The sequence below is a fragment of the Monomorium pharaonis genome, chromosome 6, assembly GCF_013373865.1.
Source record: "Monomorium pharaonis isolate MP-MQ-018 chromosome 6, ASM1337386v2, whole genome shotgun sequence".
NCBI classification, from domain to species: domain Eukaryota; kingdom Metazoa; phylum Arthropoda; class Insecta; order Hymenoptera; family Formicidae; genus Monomorium; species Monomorium pharaonis.
The window spans coordinates 6,321,509-6,338,831 of NC_050472.1; the positions used below are offsets into that span (position 1 = coordinate 6,321,509).

The window sequence follows — 17,323 nt, forward strand, 5'->3', positions numbered from 1 at the left end:
TTAAAATTTCAAAATGAGAATAATTTGTCTTACTCATGAATGTTTACCATCAGCGTTGATCTTCAACGAGCGATCTTAATGACAATTATTATCAGCACGAGCATAAAACTTGAGCGCATTATTACCGGTAATTTTTATATCCTTCTTATTTATCAATGTAACCGCATCCAATCTGAAAGGACATCGTCAGCATTTGTCGTACGGCGAGGACACGACGTCATCAGCATCGTTGCAACCGCGAGCGCGGGGCAAAAAGAGAGAATTGTGCCCGCCGTAGGAATCAGTTCTTGGAGCTCAGGATAGAAGTCAGCGCGCGGATGTGAGAGGTGGCTGCGGCTACTCCAAGGTTAAGGTGTTCCAAGGTGGACCCCACGATATCCTCGCACGTGCTCCGATAAAATCCTAGATCGAAGGAATAAAACGCGCGCAATCGAAAGGGAACGCTGATTCTACGATTGGCCAACGCTACGCCGCGCCACGCAACGTGTATATAATTCGATCTTTGTCTTTGTACTCTAGTTTTACCTACGCGTTTCAGAGTACGTGTCGTGTCCCATTGGAAACGGCGACATGCTGCCCGCCAAGGTACGCGCTTTGCGGTAGGAAATAAAGTATAGTAATCTCTCGCGATGGTCCCATCAACAGAGACAATGAGCGCAGGATGTCAAGTAGTTTTCTAATTTTATAAGAAAATAATACCTAAATTTTAATAATAAACCGCGTTTAATATTCAAAAACAAATAAGAATTATCATAGTGTAAAGAACACAACATTTTGCAGTTGCTTTAATAGAATCTTAATTAAGTGATTAAGTTAATTAAGTGAATGATTAATATTTTAATCATTTTAGTTAAAATTTGATATACATATAAGAAGAATGTTTGTTTTATTGTATATTGGCTTGTTAAAGTAATATTGGTTCATTATATAATGACAAGCACTTTGTTTTACTGCAATTATCTAAATTAATCTTTTATGCAATTAACTTTGAGGCCATAAACTTTTATATATATATATATAAATACAAAATTCTATTTATTAATTGATCCTAAATAATTAATTAATGGAGTAATCATGACAGATTGTATGTTTAATTCATGTAGTCACGTAAACAGTTGCGTTCTTATATACATAAAGAAATGTGCATGTACACGCAAACTCTTAAGTAGAAAAAGACATAATATTTTCAGCCATAGAATAATTAAATATCATTAATTTAATTAAATTTAATAATAAAATTTTCTTATAAATTATTATATAAATAATAAGTTAATGATTATTAGAAAATTAGTTAAAAGAATTTGTTTCATGCTCGTTTTTGTCAAAAGAGAGAGAAACATTATTATGTAACATATGTAATTATATTGTATCATTTTTTCTGTTATAGTTATATGAAAATATTTTCTAGCATACATAGAAATTTTCGAATTGTGTAATCTTTTTTTACATGTGATTTTTAGCAAATTACCGTATTATTTGGTGTTGTGGCACTGTTAAAATTATCGACAGCAGCACCAGACAGCGCGGGAATAGTGGAAATAGTGAATGGATTGGCGTACGGTAAGTCAGACTTCTCAATTTTAAAACAAAACAAATAAAATTTATTTTGCATCTAAAATTTACACAACTAAAAACTTGTATTTGTAAAAGACGACATTTGGACTTAATTAATTTTACATATCAAACTATTTGTTAAAGTTATTTAAAAATTAGTGTTTCTTTAAAGACAAGAAATTTATATCAGAAGTAATTACGATACGTGTTTTAATTTTTATGTTAAACTAGATTATTTATGTTACTCAGCTTCTTAGATAAATTAAAATAATTTTATTTCTTTGAGTATAATTTAGATTGAACTCCAACAGAATGCAGCACCAGTAAATATTGATGACTAAACCTTCTTACTTTCCTTTCACTCGATGAAACAGCAATACATTATATATTGCTGTTACACATCAGATAGAACAGTTTAAATTTATTAATTTAATAATAAGTATTTATTAGTTTAATATGCATTATTTATCCGAGATAGAAATTGGCTTTGTTTTCTGTAAAATTATTTTACAAATTGTATAAGATATTTGTAAATTTTTTTATTTTAATCACGTCAGAATAATTTCAAATAGATTATTCTCCAAACAGAATTTTAAAAAACTGCTTTACATATCTCCAAGATTCTCTTAAATTACAATAAGATAAAATGTAATTAAAATTTTGTTTACAAGATAGTCATTTAAAAAGTATTAAATTGTTTTGTCCCGTTCGTAAAAATTAATTACTTATCATTTATGGCTATAATCTGATAAATCATAAATTGTGTAATTAATTTATAACACTACAAAATAAATTTCAAAATTACAATTCGTGAAAATAATTTACACCTACAAACATCAATTTAATGTTTAAAAATCTGAAAAATAAAATATTATAACATCTTAGTTAACATAAGTATTATTTAAAAGTTACATATGAAATAAATATTAAAGCTAATAAAAAAAAACAGACATTTATCAAAATTATATTTATTACATAAAAGAATTACCTAAAGCTTTTACAACGATAGAAAGTAACGAATTATAAATATAATGGTTTGATAATGACGTTACAATTTTTTATAACGGTAATGGTAAAACCAAAATTAGAACAGTCGCTTTTAACAAGTAACACGTAACGTTATTCGTTACGTAATAAGTTATTTTTTGAAATAAGTAATGCGTAATGATAACCAAATGTCGTTGTCATTATCATATAAATAATTGTAACTGTATTATTTTACATTGTTATTATAAATGTAATGGTGACACGTTATTGTGATGTGTTATTTTTTATTCTTGATTTTTAATTTATTTATTATTTTATAATATTATACTTAATTGCGAGTAATTAGAGGCTTTTTTAACCAGTAATATATCGATTGTTTTATTCAATAGGTGGGATTCCTTACGGAAGTGTAAGCGGTATGCTCGCCAAGTATCCAGGATACGGGCAGGCTAATGCTCAACCTCAGGCTCAAGCCAGACAATTTAACATTTTGAGCAACACTCAACGGCCAGTAATAATCACGCCGAATTTCCGAGCTACTCGATTGGTGGGAATTTCGCCTCGACCCGTGCAAATTTACAATCTTCCCGGTGTCGTTGCTCCCGGTACCGTCGGCACGATCAGCCAGATCGGCTATTAGTTTGTCGAGATGTTAGAACGACGTCGTCATCAATCATCAGATGCATACATTAGTTAGTCGAACTTCTCTCGTCTCACAAAGCTTGTCAATGAAGAACGTTGAACCACCCACCTCAAGAAGTTATATCCCACACAGAACAAAATATCTAATAGATATCTAATAAATATCTACATATCTATATGATGTCCATATCTACTATGGATAACTAGTAGACATCTAATAGATGTCTTAAATATCTATATCTTCTGAATAACTAGCAGGGATATCTAATGGATATGCACACATTATCTACATATCTATGTCCAAACAGCTATCCATTAGATATCCATGCGTTGTCCACATATCCATGTCTATCAAATAGCTACCAAGGATATCTATTAGATATTCATGCGTTATCCACATATTCACGTCCACCAAAAAGCTACCAAGGATATCTATTAGATATTCACGCGTTGTCCACATATCCACATCCACCAAATAGCTACCAAGGATATCTATTAGATATCCACGCGTTGTCCACATATCCACGTCCACCAAATAGCTACCAAAGATATCTATTAGATATCCACGCGTTGTCCACATATCCACGTCCACCAAATAGCTACCAAGAATATCCATTAGATATTTACGTGTTGTCCACATATCCACGTCCACTAAACAGCTACTAAAGATATCCATTGGATATTCGGTCGCCGCGCACTCGCCAGCCGAGTAGTGCGCGGCGTCGCCGATAGAGCGGCGTGCAACTCGGAAGTAAGATGCAACAACCACGCTATATAAGGATCACTCGCAGTGCAAGAAACAAGTCTAAAATTAGACTTCCCCAGCGACGAGGGTGTTTCTGTGGTAACTACAGGACCTCTCAGAGCATGCTTGACGGGCCTTCACCCACTTTTAATGATTTTTATGACATCCTCCCACACACAACGTAATATGTATTACATATCTAATGAATATCCATGAATATATAAAAAATATTCATTAGACATGCTATAAATATCCAAATGTCCGCAATATAAGATCTAGTAAATATCCATGGGATATATAGATCAATATCCAATCGACATCCATAGCAGTATCTAGTGGATATTTATGTAGATATCCACTGGATATTCTATAGATGTCGACTGGATATTGATCTACATATCCTATGGATATTTATTAGATTGCATATTGCGGACATCTGGATATTTATAGCATGTCTAATGGATATTTCCTATATATTCATGGATATCCCTAATATCTGTCGAGGATATCCATTAGATATGTAATACATATTATGTTCTGTGTGGGATCTTGCAACACAATATTATCTACTACATGATATGAAATAGAAATAATTGGACAAAGCATATTATAAATTCTTAGTTTTCACAAGTTAATTTATGCAGAAAAATTAAAGTTGCACAATGTGTTTTTGCGTAAATTATGTGCAATTAATAATTCTTTGTTCTCTTCAGCACTACATGCTAAGAAGGGGAAATTATGTGCAATTGTAAATAATAATAATTTATTATTTAAGAGTACATTATTTAACTCTTTGTGGTCACTTGCGGTCTAGTAGATCCTTAAAAAAGTTTGGCGCTCTGTATCTGAGTTATTTGAAAATTAGACGGATTTTTTTCTCATCAAATTCAAATTTTTACATTTGCTATTACACAATATTTTAGAATAATATTGCAAATTTATTCAGTGTTTTCTTATTGTCAAAATAATGAAAACTGTCAATACGGTAAGTAAGAACGTGCAGAGCTCGGATTTATTATATCTCGGTGTGACCAACATGGAACTCTTTAGAGATATATGATTACAAAGAGTTAAGAATATGTTCTCGTAAATTTTAGTTAAAAACTTAAACACAACATTTTATGTAATATTTATGCATTATTTTGTATTCACGTGCCACTACATTTATTGCCATAATATTTATAAGTTATCAAGAATTAATACGTAATTTTTTTAATGTTATGTTTACATTAATTATAAATGCATTTTAATTAATTATAAATGCCAAGTATAAAAATCTGCTAAACTTACATTTTATATAAATTTGATAAACTTATATTTTATGCTAGAATCTGCAAGCATATATAATTCTTTAATTATAAACTTGATAAAATGTATTTAATACTTGCATAATTAAAAAATATAAAGACTTATTTTTTTACGATCCACCCTTTACACTTTAGTATTCAACATCGGGGGTAAGTAGCGTTTAAGGAGAGAAAGTATAAATGACATCGGACACAATGTCTGTCCCTTAGTCGTCACGAACCGCATGCACGATGCATTACGCTACGCACGTGAGTATCCTTGCATATAAAAATTGTTGGTTGAAACTGTTGGTTGGGTAAAAGCAACAAAATTGAAATTTTGTAACAATTCGTGATATCGCAATAAATTATTGCAAACGGTGACAAAAATTATCACGTATCAAATTTGTGTGAAGTGTTAAACTGCGAAATATTTATAGAAATACTTGCATTTCTTTTTTATCAATATACACGGGAATAATTTGTTGTATAGTTATTTTCAGTATAAGTTTGTACAATAACCGATTAAATAAAAATTATTTGTAAATTTATTAATGAGGATATCATAGATATTTTATTCTCTTTATATACTCCTTTATATTGTAACACATAACTTAAATTGCTTGAGAATTTGTATCTAAATTTAATTATAAATTTTACTTATTGTATTTAATAACAAATTATAATTATACAATATTTAATGATTTATTATTACAACGTTTATTTATCTCTAAACAAAATTAATAAAGAAAAATATTTAATTTTTAAACTTTAATCCTGAAAACTATACACGTACATAATCATATACTTTTATGTTGTAAAAATTTTTACATATAAATATATATAGGTTTATTTGGTGTAAAAAATATTTAAAAATATATCTGCTATTTATTTAAAATACAAAAAAATTACAATTTTATGAATTATATTATATAAAATTCAATACCTTATATACATTTCGCAATTTGAAGATATTTCTGTTTTGGTGTTTAAAAAACAAATATACCGTCAGAAAATTAATAATCTGTCTGTAAATGCATTATCAAGATATGCAACCTCACACTTTAAAATTTAGAGATGTTAGTTTAATTTCAAATTGCAACAGTGATGATTCATGAAGAAATGCAGGCAAGCATGTGTAGAGCGCGTGACTCGCAAAAATCAATCTCGTGAATAAACAAGCATGAATGAAGATTCAATTTCCTAACACGCGCTGAATAGACAATACATTATTATTTCTCGTGTAGCAACATTTTTTTGACATTTTAGTTTGTGTTTATCTTGTATATGTACTATTATCTTATAGCAGAAATATATTTTTAAATTCTTTTTTAATAAATTATATTTCCGGAGTTTTTTGATGGATTTTAAGTTTCATAAAAGTAAACAAAACATTAATAATAAAATAACATAACGTATATTGAATAAATAATTTGAAATATTCTTATAATTGAGAACCTAATAATTTTTTAAAGATTAAATCTATTTATATTTTATAAAAAAGTAAGTGCTATGTAAACTTCGTATTTTAAATTAATGTTATAATACACAGCGGAAATTTTACTTACACAAAGAAAATTTTATATTAAAAATTATTATGTATGATAATTGCTACGGATCATGAAAAAATTTTAAAGAATTATACAATAAATAATGTAATTATTATGATACCATTTGATAAAAAACATTAAAAAATTTTATAATTTCTTTCTTATTTGCGTTCACCATGATACTTTTTATTATAAAATTTTCTCCGTGTACATTGATACTTACATTAAAAAATGTCTTCACATTATTCTTTTACTACTCTAACTTACACTATGTATTTTATAAAATAATAGGTAAGAAGTAATAGCCGGTACAACATCTATGCAAACGTAATAATGTCTTCTCTTAAATGAGTCTTACATAAATCAAAAGAAAATTTCCAATTACAAGTTCCGTTACTGCGTTTCTCTTTAAAGATTTTTTTCTGGAGGCTTCTTATCGTAAAAATTAATATTTATTAATTACTTTCTCAAAAACCAGTGCCAGAAATTTTTATTCTATTTCACAAAGTTACGGCCAGAAGGTAACTTCACCGTTTTATATCCGTTTTATATTCTGCAATATGTATACCTCGCAAAAATGCAATCGGCATGACTGCACACAGACCAGTTCAATTCTATTATTGTAAGAATCGGGAGTTCCGCACGATGAGACGCAATAATAAGCATATCCAGGACTGATATTCGGACTGGTGTGTGTGTGCGCCAGCGCTTCTTTTTGCCGAGATTTTGCAAAACTCGCTGCTGAAACGATGCGTTGATCGTCGGATTTACATGCATACGCGTCTCTTCTTACGCAATGGAAAATAAAACATAATTCTATGGGAAATATCGCGCCGGTCACGCTATCCGTCTTGTCGTGCGTTACGCAGTTTGTAGCTTCTTTGCAGGAAATCCTGGATACAGAACACCGAATTAAATTAGCTCTTATGCTCATGATACATAAAAACTTGTTTAGTTATATTTTATAAAACTGTTAATAAAATTGTATTACTTCATATATCTTAACATCTTTGTAAAACAGAATAATAATTTATTGCTCAATTCTTTTTAAGTACATGCACTATTTACAAATATTTATTATATTTAATATTTTTAGAAGAAAATTTATAATACATTTTAACAATTTAATTAAAAAATTATAAAAATTATTTATAAAACAATTCTTAATACCGAAAATGCAATAAACTTCTGTGAAAGTAAAATAAATAAAAATTTTAAGCAGTTATTAAAGTATTTGTTAATTTAATATTATTATAATTTATTTTATTAATTTGCATAAATGCAGTACCTGTGTGTTTAATCTAATACATAAATTTTTTCTTACAGATACTACTATATTGTATCGCACTCTGGTGCGTAATAAACAGTGGGAAAACAGCAAGAACTGCAGTCAGTAAGCATAAAATATTTCTTTCTGAAATTTATTAATTATAAATAATTTATTATTTACAATTTTACAAGAAATATAACATATTTGGTAAGATGTAACACGATATTTAAACAATGCGACACTTGTCTAAACAATCTTTTTTTGAACAATTAGCCGTAAAAAAGCAATTGATAGTACACAGAGAGAAGATTTTTTTTAGATTTAATAAACAGTTTGTTCGACTATTCCAAAGTATATATTTCTTTGCTTTTAATAAATTGTAAAAAGATTTATTTCAATTTAATAAGATTTATTAGAAACAAAGAAATATATGCTTTAGAATAGTTGAAAAAACAGATTTATTAAATTTAAAGAAATCTTTCTCTCTGTGTACTTGCATCAAAACAGATGTCTTTTATAATTACCATTATACAAATTAAAATCTAGATAAAACGATACTTAAAAAATGCAATAAATTATTAATTAGTAAACTAGTTTATAATATTCAATAATAGTTGAGAAGTTTTATTAGTTTCTTATTTAAGTTGTTAAAGATTATTAATGTAAGACTTGACAAAAAAGAAATTTCATACACATCTTCTTTAAATTCAGGACTTTTTTTACTTTAATAAAATTGCTCTTTTTTTAAATACAGGTCCGGATATCCTGGCCAACTTCGCTAAAAATGTAGCGTCAGTATTATCACCAGCCATCCTGGGCGATATACATTCTCGCAACAATCGATCGTCCTTTCTATCCACTTTGACAGTATCCGACAAGCTCAATAACTTGAATTCACGCTCAGTCCTGAATAACATAGTCGATAAAACGTCAAACGCAGCCACCTATTACAAATCACGCTCTTATCCCTACAACGAGCTCTACGAGAACTCTTCTGAAGGACTCGAAAGCTCCGAAGAGAACGAGCGACTCGACGAGTCCCTACGAGAGAATTCCTATCTGCGCCAAGAACAGCCGAATTTTTACAGATCTTACGGTTTTTCAGAAAATAACGGTAACATTGATGCGACTGCGAGACCCAACGATAATATCGAGCCAGTAGCTAGTAGCCAGGTCGGCAGTATCCAGGACTCGGCTACCAATCTATATTCTACTTATCATGGCTTTCCGAAGGCAGCCTTTCCCCACGGACCATTTTTAGATAAACCCTACGGTGGCTTCCATGGTTTCGGGCCGTACGGGCATCATCACGGACACCATCACGGACACCATTCGTATGGTGGTGGTTCTTCGGAAGAGGCAAGTCCGGAGGAGAGCGCGCGAATAGAGAATAATGGAACCAACCGACCTTACGGTCCACCCTACTTCGGCGAGCCTTATCCCTCATTTCCCTATGGGGGGTATGGTAATGACTTCTATGGACCTTATCATAGAAACAGGACTGATTCTCCGGAAAATGGACACAACAGACATTATGGTTATGGACCTTACGGACCTTACAACGACGGACACGATTTCTATGGACCGCCCGGTTATGGTTACGGCTATGGTAATCGCAATGGCAATGGTAATGGCAATGGTAATAATGGCAATGATAATAATAACAATAACCAAAGACAAACCGAAGAACCGGGTAATGGTAATGGTAATGGCAATGGCGATCAGAATAATGCAACAAAAAACGGGTACTCGCCTCCTTATGGGCCCCCTTGGGTCAAGCCACTACTGGGGACTTTGCACCCCCACGGTTTCCCTTACCCTTTGCCTCTTCACCCCTACGACCATGGGGTATTCAAGGGCGGCCCTGTGGTCGGGGTTGGCCCCGTTGGCTATCCCATATTTGCCGATCCGTTTCTAGTTGGCTTCCCACTTCATCCTTACGGACCCTTCTTTCCCGGTAAGAAATATCTACCGAAGAACAAACCCGCCGATTCAGGTGAATCAACGGAGGCACCAGCCGAACTGACGGAGAATGAAACTCCCGAACGAATCACTGCGACCGAGGAGGTGGTAGCACCGGCTTCGAGCTCGAATCGATTTAAGACAACGGGACGAAAAGACTTAAAACGGATCAACCTGGTTAATCTCCAGACCCGAAGAGTCTAATTCATGAAATATTAACAATTTAGTTGAGGAAAGTAAATTTAAATTATGACGAATTGAACACGAAGACAATATTGGACATTTTTCAAAGAATTTTTATCTTTTCAGGAAGTACTCTATTTAAATTTAATAAATTGTAAAAAAATAAACATTGTACATAATTTTAAGTGCAAACAAAAACTTCAAAGCTCAGCTTAGAATTTGCAAGGAAAATATAAAGTAGATAAATAGTATTTATAATGTTAACAATGTATTTATAAATTTTAAGAACAGTTTAAAACAGAAATTTTGCCGATCTTTTAAGTTTTAAGAAATATATATTTATATATGACGTTATTCAGATAACTGTTATTAATTATATATCCCAATAAAAATAAATTATAGAACATAACATATGTATAAAAATGTTATAAATACCACTCTCTTGCAGATGCGGCGACACAACCTTTGATTGTAGGAAAGATAAATCGATAATTGATGGGCGCACTAATTACTGAAGGGTGGGGGCGCGTACATTCGTATTTATTATCGGTTCTTGTTATGGCGTTCTCAGGATTATGATATAGAATATGTTCTCATGATTATTGCCGCCGACCTTTATCTACACAATTATTCTTTGTCTCTAACAATAACTCATGGAGTAATGCATGGTCCAGTAATTTTCGTGGCCTCCGTACAATTTTGCATATACGTATATCGCGTCTGCTGCGTCAATGACGATATGAAACGCGATTATGCAAGACACGCAAAGTTGGAGACATTTAATTTTCATGCAATTAGTTGCATCCGTTTTTTTCCTGCGTGAAAACCGTTAACAAGACAACCGTTAACGCAAACATATTTGACTTACGTGAACAAAATAACAAAATCTCTCTTTGCGCCAGATTAAAACACATTAGATCTAAATAAAAATGTATTATAATTACATTTAATTTATTGTATTACTTTATTGTATTAATTTATTGTATTACGTTAAATATTTTTTATTTGATGTGTAAACTATTTATGTGTTAGTACTACTTTTGTGTGTTTAAAAGTTAAGTATTCGACTTAAAAAAATATTTCTTAAAATCCTTATAAGATTATAAAAAGTTATAAAAGTAGATTATTAATGACACTTAATTCAAGGTAAATGTATAACAATTTACGTAACATGCAGGAAATCCTTCGCTGTTCTGAATATCGATTGTAGATCCGATCTTGTTTGCTGAGAACGGAAAATAAATCGACACGGTGGAAAATGTAGACAATCGACCGTGAAGGTAACTGTAACAAAGAAAATCGTATTCCGATAAAAATGAAGTGGAATATTCACATCGATGATGTTTTGATCGACGGAAGTGCGAATAGCTGCTAATTGTGTTTCTTGTAAATTCTGTAGAATTACATTGTAAAGATAAACAGAATTGCCATACGTTATGGATCAAAGAAGTTGATTAAAAACAATAATGATTGAATTATTTAAAATTCTTGAAAATTTACCTCTTTTTTTACACTACTTACAAAGTATGTGTACTTGAAATATTAACATTTAGATAACTTTCTACTAAAGAATGAAAATTAGAATTAGCCAATGTGACACATCAACATCGTCCTTTAACCACGTTATTATTATGCGAAACTATGATTATGCAAACTGTATATTACATGAGTTCTGCTAAGACGTGATTGATAAGGTGGGTCAGGAGGTGTCTAAACAGCATTTGATAAAAATATATTTAAATACCTTGTCGAGAGTGAAAGATAGAATCCTCGAGAAATTAAGACATAGCTGAATTAATTAATTTTATGTTACATGTCGGATTGCCAAGGCTGTCTTGTATCTAGTATGGAGCAATATATCATTATAATTTTGACATCGTTCTATTAATTATGACTCTTTATTAATATTCTAAATATTTTGATCTTCAAAGCTCAGAAATATCGGGACAGAAATATCGATCGCTCTAGTCCGGGATTTCTATTCAATTCATAGCGCGCATAGAGGTAATAAATTTCTCTCTGCTTCTTCATTTTCAATATTCCAAATTATCCCTTCTCTCTCTCTCATCGAGCGCGTCACTAAGAATGTCGCCACGCGGTTGACAAATCGAACACGCATATATCAAGCTCGCCCGCGCACAGGTCTATCAACATAATTTCACATTTTGTAATAGAATCCCGGATTACGTAATCGTGGGCCGGCGTCCTCCGTCCGCTTCTTTCTGTTTCGATTACGATACTCGGAGAGGAGCGTTTCCTTCCTCCGGCCTGCTGCTGGGATTCACCCGGCGGGACCGGGGAATTATTGCCGGCGATAAGCGATTAGCGATTACGGCAGCGACATTAAGTATCGCAACCGGTGGTTGCGACGTATCATTCTCTCCCGTCGTAATGAGGGGTCTACGGCGCCGCGGACACACGCGAGCAATTCGCAAGTCGAAGAAGAAATTTAGATGTCAAGGCGCCCGTAGGGCGTGGACTAACGTGTGACCCCGTGCGTTACTGCACATCGCACGGCGTCGCCCGTTTCTTTCATAATGTAGAATCGCAAAATCGCAAAATCGCAATTCGCATAATCCCAGGGTAACAATGAAGTTTTCTATTAGCACAACAGGCGGAGGCCAGTTCGAGGCCCGGCAAAACGGACCGTTTGTGGGGGGTCGGCCGTCTCACGAAGGGACCCCGCCTTTCTTATAAAAGCACCCGTGTCGCAGAAACGATGGACAGTGGTGCTCGACGACGACAGATGAGAAAAAATCAGTGCGATTCTTAACGAATCGAAAGTCGGACCATAAACAGTAAAAGTACGAGAAAGAATGGCGTGCCTGAAGCTTGTAAGTACAATGAGAATTTATAACAATGTTGTACTATGTTGTTTTACATGCCGTACATAGTGTAAAAATTTTGATGTCATGCAATGTCAATACTTTAGTTATTAAAGTGGCATTTGCTTAATTATATATATGAAAACTTAAAAAAAACGCATGTATACAATTTGGATAAGCTTTTCGAATAAGCAACCGTCCATCATATAATATTTTTTTCTATTATAAAAAATATTTAAATTAATTAGCAGTTTTAAAAAAAAATTTTTAATTTCTTATTTTAATATAAATCAACTTCAAAGATTATTTTAAAATTTATTTTTATTATATTGCGTTAATGTAATTGCAAAGAAGAGAAATAATAATTCACGTATAAGCTCCTCGATTTTAACGATCTTCGTGGTACATTTAAGTTGCATTAGTTTCTCAAAATTTTTTTAATGAATCTAAATATTTTGTTTGCTATGCTGTCACAGTACCTTGTTCTGCTCTTGGCCATTGCAATTGGCGTAGCAGTTGCAAAACCGGGATATTTAGGCTATGGATATGGTTTCTATCCGTACAGCTATGGATTTAAATTCCCATTCTACGGCTATGGTCATGGTTACGGATATGGACATGGATATGGACATGGATATGGTGGCTATGGCGGATACGGTATGATTTATAATAAAACTTGTTTAATTTACTTCTAGTATTTACTACGAGTAACGTTGTCATATCAGTGTAGTATCTCTATACTCTATAAAAGTGAACTTCTACTCTTATTAGAGTGGAAAATCATTCGAAAGTTTAATAATATTTTTCATTCTATGAAATCTAGAAGGAATATAGTTTATTTGATGATTAGTGGAAATAAGACAAATAAATTACTTATGATGAAATAATATAATATAATATACGGATTTTGTGTATAAATATCTAGGACAATTTTTTATTACACAAGTTTACGTGCATGCACACACAAGCTTCTGCACGCAAACCGTGCAGAACAGCTTACGAATGCTAACTACATAACAAAGAAATCGTTCACGTTCAGATACACCACATACACACATTTGCATTCCCGAACAAAGAAATCGTTCACATGAAAATATTAAAGTATTTCTTCATTGCTGCTTAGGATATCCGTACGGTGGTTACGGTGGTTACGGTCATTACGGTTACCACGGTTAAGATGGACACGAAGCAACGGCCTTTTTCTGGATTTTCTCTCTGGAACAACATCTGAAGATTGAGCTTAGTTCAAAGATGATTCATATCGTTTCCTCCTTATCGCATCTTTTTGACGACAAGATTGATCCAACGCCGCCAACATATTTATCCGTATAATGCTTGTGTCAGATTGTACACGCAGTATGTCTATGGCAAAATTCTAAAAAAAAAATAAGAACAAAGTTTCTTTAAAAAATTATAAGACTATAGTGTTTTACAAAATATGTTTATGTAAATATAATATTATAATAATAGGCATGTAAATCAGATGCATTCTATATATATTAAAAACAATTAATTATTTATCATTAAAAATATTAAATCTTACTAATATTGTTTTCAAAAATTTTAATGATAATGATTTATTAAAAATTGTCATAAGAACTTTAATAATGATAAATGAAATAAATAAATAAAATTATAACATGATTCGATAACTTAGGAAAAATTTCATTCGATAATCTGTTTTGTCTGTTTTAAAATAAAGAAAGGCAACGTCTTTGTCAGTGATCATCCGAGCGAATCATCTTCACGTGCGAATGTTTATGCAAAATACAACAGGTGCGACCAGTGTGTTATCATTGAAGTTTCGAGTGCTCTCAAAGAAAAAGAACGCGTGTCCGCCTACGCACGGTTATTGAAATCACGCGAGATACTTACGATACAAAGCTCTTTGTCTTCTTATTACAGGCCGCAACGGTCACACCTGTCTTCTTTTCTTTCGTCTCCTTCTTCTTCTTCTTCTTCTTCTTACATCACGCTTACGAGAGTCGGGGATTGACCGTGTAATATCGCTTTATCATGCCCGCGGCTGCTCTCTCAGTACCTTTGATATTTCGTAGGAAACGTGAATCCGTGTCAAATTATTCACGTTTTTCGTTCGACGATTCATACTTATACTTGTGAGAATAATATTACGAAATTTTATAAAATATTTGCGATCTAATCAAAATTTACTTTGTAGTTCTGTCAACGATTCATAACTCCTGGTATTTAATATTAATTAAATGTATTAATTATTCAATGATTAAATTATAAGGCTATCAATACAGAGATTAGTAAAATTGATGATCCGAGTTAAGTGTAGGTAGATATATTCGAGAATGTTGCATAATCGGCAATTTCTTATTTTGATGCACAATATGAAAAGGCCAATTTAGTTTATTCTATAAAAAGTAACTATCTACAATAAATAATTAAATAATCTTTTTTTTTTTAATTGTAACCATTGCGGAACTTTACAATAAAAATAGTTTTAGTAGTAGTTTCATTAATAATGTAACAGTTCGACTAATTTATAATTAGCTTCTGGGGACAAACTGGTAAATTCAGAATTCAGCTAATAAATGTGCGTAATGGCGGATATTATTCCGGGAATCAAGAATCAAGCGTTCGTCCAGCAATATCCTAATCGTGAGAAGTGACTTATAACATTCTCCATTCTACCTCAAGGACGTAACGAAGGTTACCGAATTTCAAGTATAAAAGCGAAACCTTGTATCTTAAAGGAACAAGTTTATTCAAACGCACTGCCTCGGAAACATCTTTAATCATATAAACATCTTTTAGTCAAAGAACAGACTATACATCCTTTTTAATTTTGACAATTATAAACTTTAAATAATTTCAGATGGACAATTTATCGAGTTTTGTTAATCACTTTTTGAATTAAATATTTTAGCACAATATTTGTTAATATATTCATAATATTTTGAAACATTCGTTAATATTATGTTTTTCTTGGAATAACTGATAGACACTCAATAAATGAAGCACACCCAGAATATATAAAATAACCTTGACAGATGATTTATGGAGATATGAAGATAAGTAAAACACATCTGATATGTACCGATGGTTATTATGGCGGTGTAGATGGTTATTAACGCAACTGCCACAAACAACTCTTCGGCGCCCCCGTGACATTTAAATGGCGAAAATTTTGTCCACAAGGTTGCGAGTGCATTACTGCTATCACTTTGTATTTTACAATATATCCAAACGTCACCAATAAAGATATTTTCGAACATTCATTGTTACGGATTTGTTAAAAAATTTTTAATGTGAAGAGCGATCACGATATATTTGGCAGAAAGTTAATTACTTTTAAATTGTAAATTTGTCAGGAAATCCGGTAAATAAGTCACAATCAACAGGAAAAAGCAGATTTTATATTGCGTGTTTACTAAAGAATGCACTGAATAATTCTGCTGCATCACTCAAAAGAAATGGGAGCGACAACCTCGAGCAAGAGTATGAAGCATCTTTAATAAACCATAATTAACTGAAATTAGATAAATTAAAATTATCATATTTATAAAAGATATATTCTTAGAGTGAGTTTCAACAGAAAATAAAATACAACTAATGATATATTTTCAATTTTTTTAATAGTCTGTTTATTTGTTTATTTTATTATAATTATCGCATTTGTGAATTAAAAAGTACAACATATACTTAGACAGAATTTTAATAAAATATATTATACAAAAGCGTATATAACATATTGTTATAAAATTATAATAACGTAAGCAAATAAAGAAGATATATATTAAAAAATGTAAAAGTATTAGATTATTATCATTTACAATTTAATTTTTAAACTTTTAACATTCTGTGAATCTAGAAATTTTTTTACTTATAATAATGACAATTAAATATGGTAATAAAATGTGCGAATAAATTGATTAAGATTGTAATTACCGACATTTTTACACTTTCCTTATTCATATAATCGATCACACAATATTAATAATGATAAAAATCAGTTATCACATTGTTTTGTCATGCAACACGTTTACAGTGCTACTTGAAGCGCAACAGAATTAATAAGTTTTCAAGGAATAATAATGCAAATCTCTAAAAGATTTTCGAAGGAAAAAATTTGAAATCCAACAATAACGAAATGCTATTGCCGCGAGCATTTCTAATGAATTGGGAAAGATCATGCGAACATTCTGCAATCTGCAACGCTGTACATTAATACCAGCGAGACGCCGAACGTCGCAAAAATTTGTTACTTCATAATGCTTATTACTTCATAAGTAATACGTAATAGCGGCTGATGATGAGGGTAGTGCCGTTAAAGTTTCTTACATGAATAT

General features: G+C 31.6%; 3 protein-coding genes across 3 annotated transcripts; all 3 read left to right on the plus strand.

Annotated features, from left to right (window-relative positions):
- Nucleotides 1-67: 67 nt before the first annotated feature.
- Nucleotides 68-4,809, plus strand: LOC105827832. Its single transcript, XM_012665995.3, has 3 exons — nucleotides 68-585; nucleotides 1,461-1,560; nucleotides 2,931-4,809. The coding sequence occupies exons 1-3, from the start codon at nucleotides 571-573 to the stop codon at nucleotides 3,179-3,181; spliced, it is 366 nt and encodes a 121-aa protein (XP_012521449.1). The 5' UTR covers nucleotides 68-570; the 3' UTR covers nucleotides 3,182-4,809.
- An 86-nt stretch (nucleotides 4,810-4,895) lies between these two features.
- On the plus strand, nucleotides 4,896-10,524 carry LOC105828822 (probable serine/threonine-protein kinase clkA). Its single transcript, XM_028190811.1, has 2 exons — nucleotides 4,896-4,913; nucleotides 8,746-10,524. Exons 1-2 carry the CDS (start codon nucleotides 4,896-4,898, stop codon nucleotides 10,198-10,200), a joined length of 1,473 nt encoding a protein of 490 aa, XP_028046612.1. The 3' UTR covers nucleotides 10,201-10,524.
- Nucleotides 10,525-12,882: 2,358 nt separating this feature from the next.
- LOC105828804 (prisilkin-39) lies at nucleotides 12,883-14,391 on the plus strand. The gene is made up of 3 exons (XM_012667324.3): nucleotides 12,883-13,013; nucleotides 13,481-13,661; nucleotides 14,128-14,391. The coding sequence occupies exons 1-3, from the start codon at nucleotides 12,996-12,998 to the stop codon at nucleotides 14,178-14,180; spliced, it is 252 nt and encodes an 83-aa protein (XP_012522778.1). The 5' UTR covers nucleotides 12,883-12,995; the 3' UTR covers nucleotides 14,181-14,391.
- Nucleotides 14,392-17,323: the final 2,932 nt, after the last annotated feature.

Excerpts from the sequence above, each read along its gene's own strand:
- LOC105827832 (XM_012665995.3), top strand. Across the intron at positions 1,561-2,930 it reads AGTGAATGGATTGGCGTACG|GTGGGATTCCTTACGGAAGT; the intron begins GTAAGTCAGACT and ends TTTATTCAATAG.
- LOC105828804 (XM_012667324.3), top strand. Across the intron at positions 13,662-14,127 it reads TGGTGGCTATGGCGGATACG|GATATCCGTACGGTGGTTAC; the intron begins GTATGATTTATA and ends ATTGCTGCTTAG.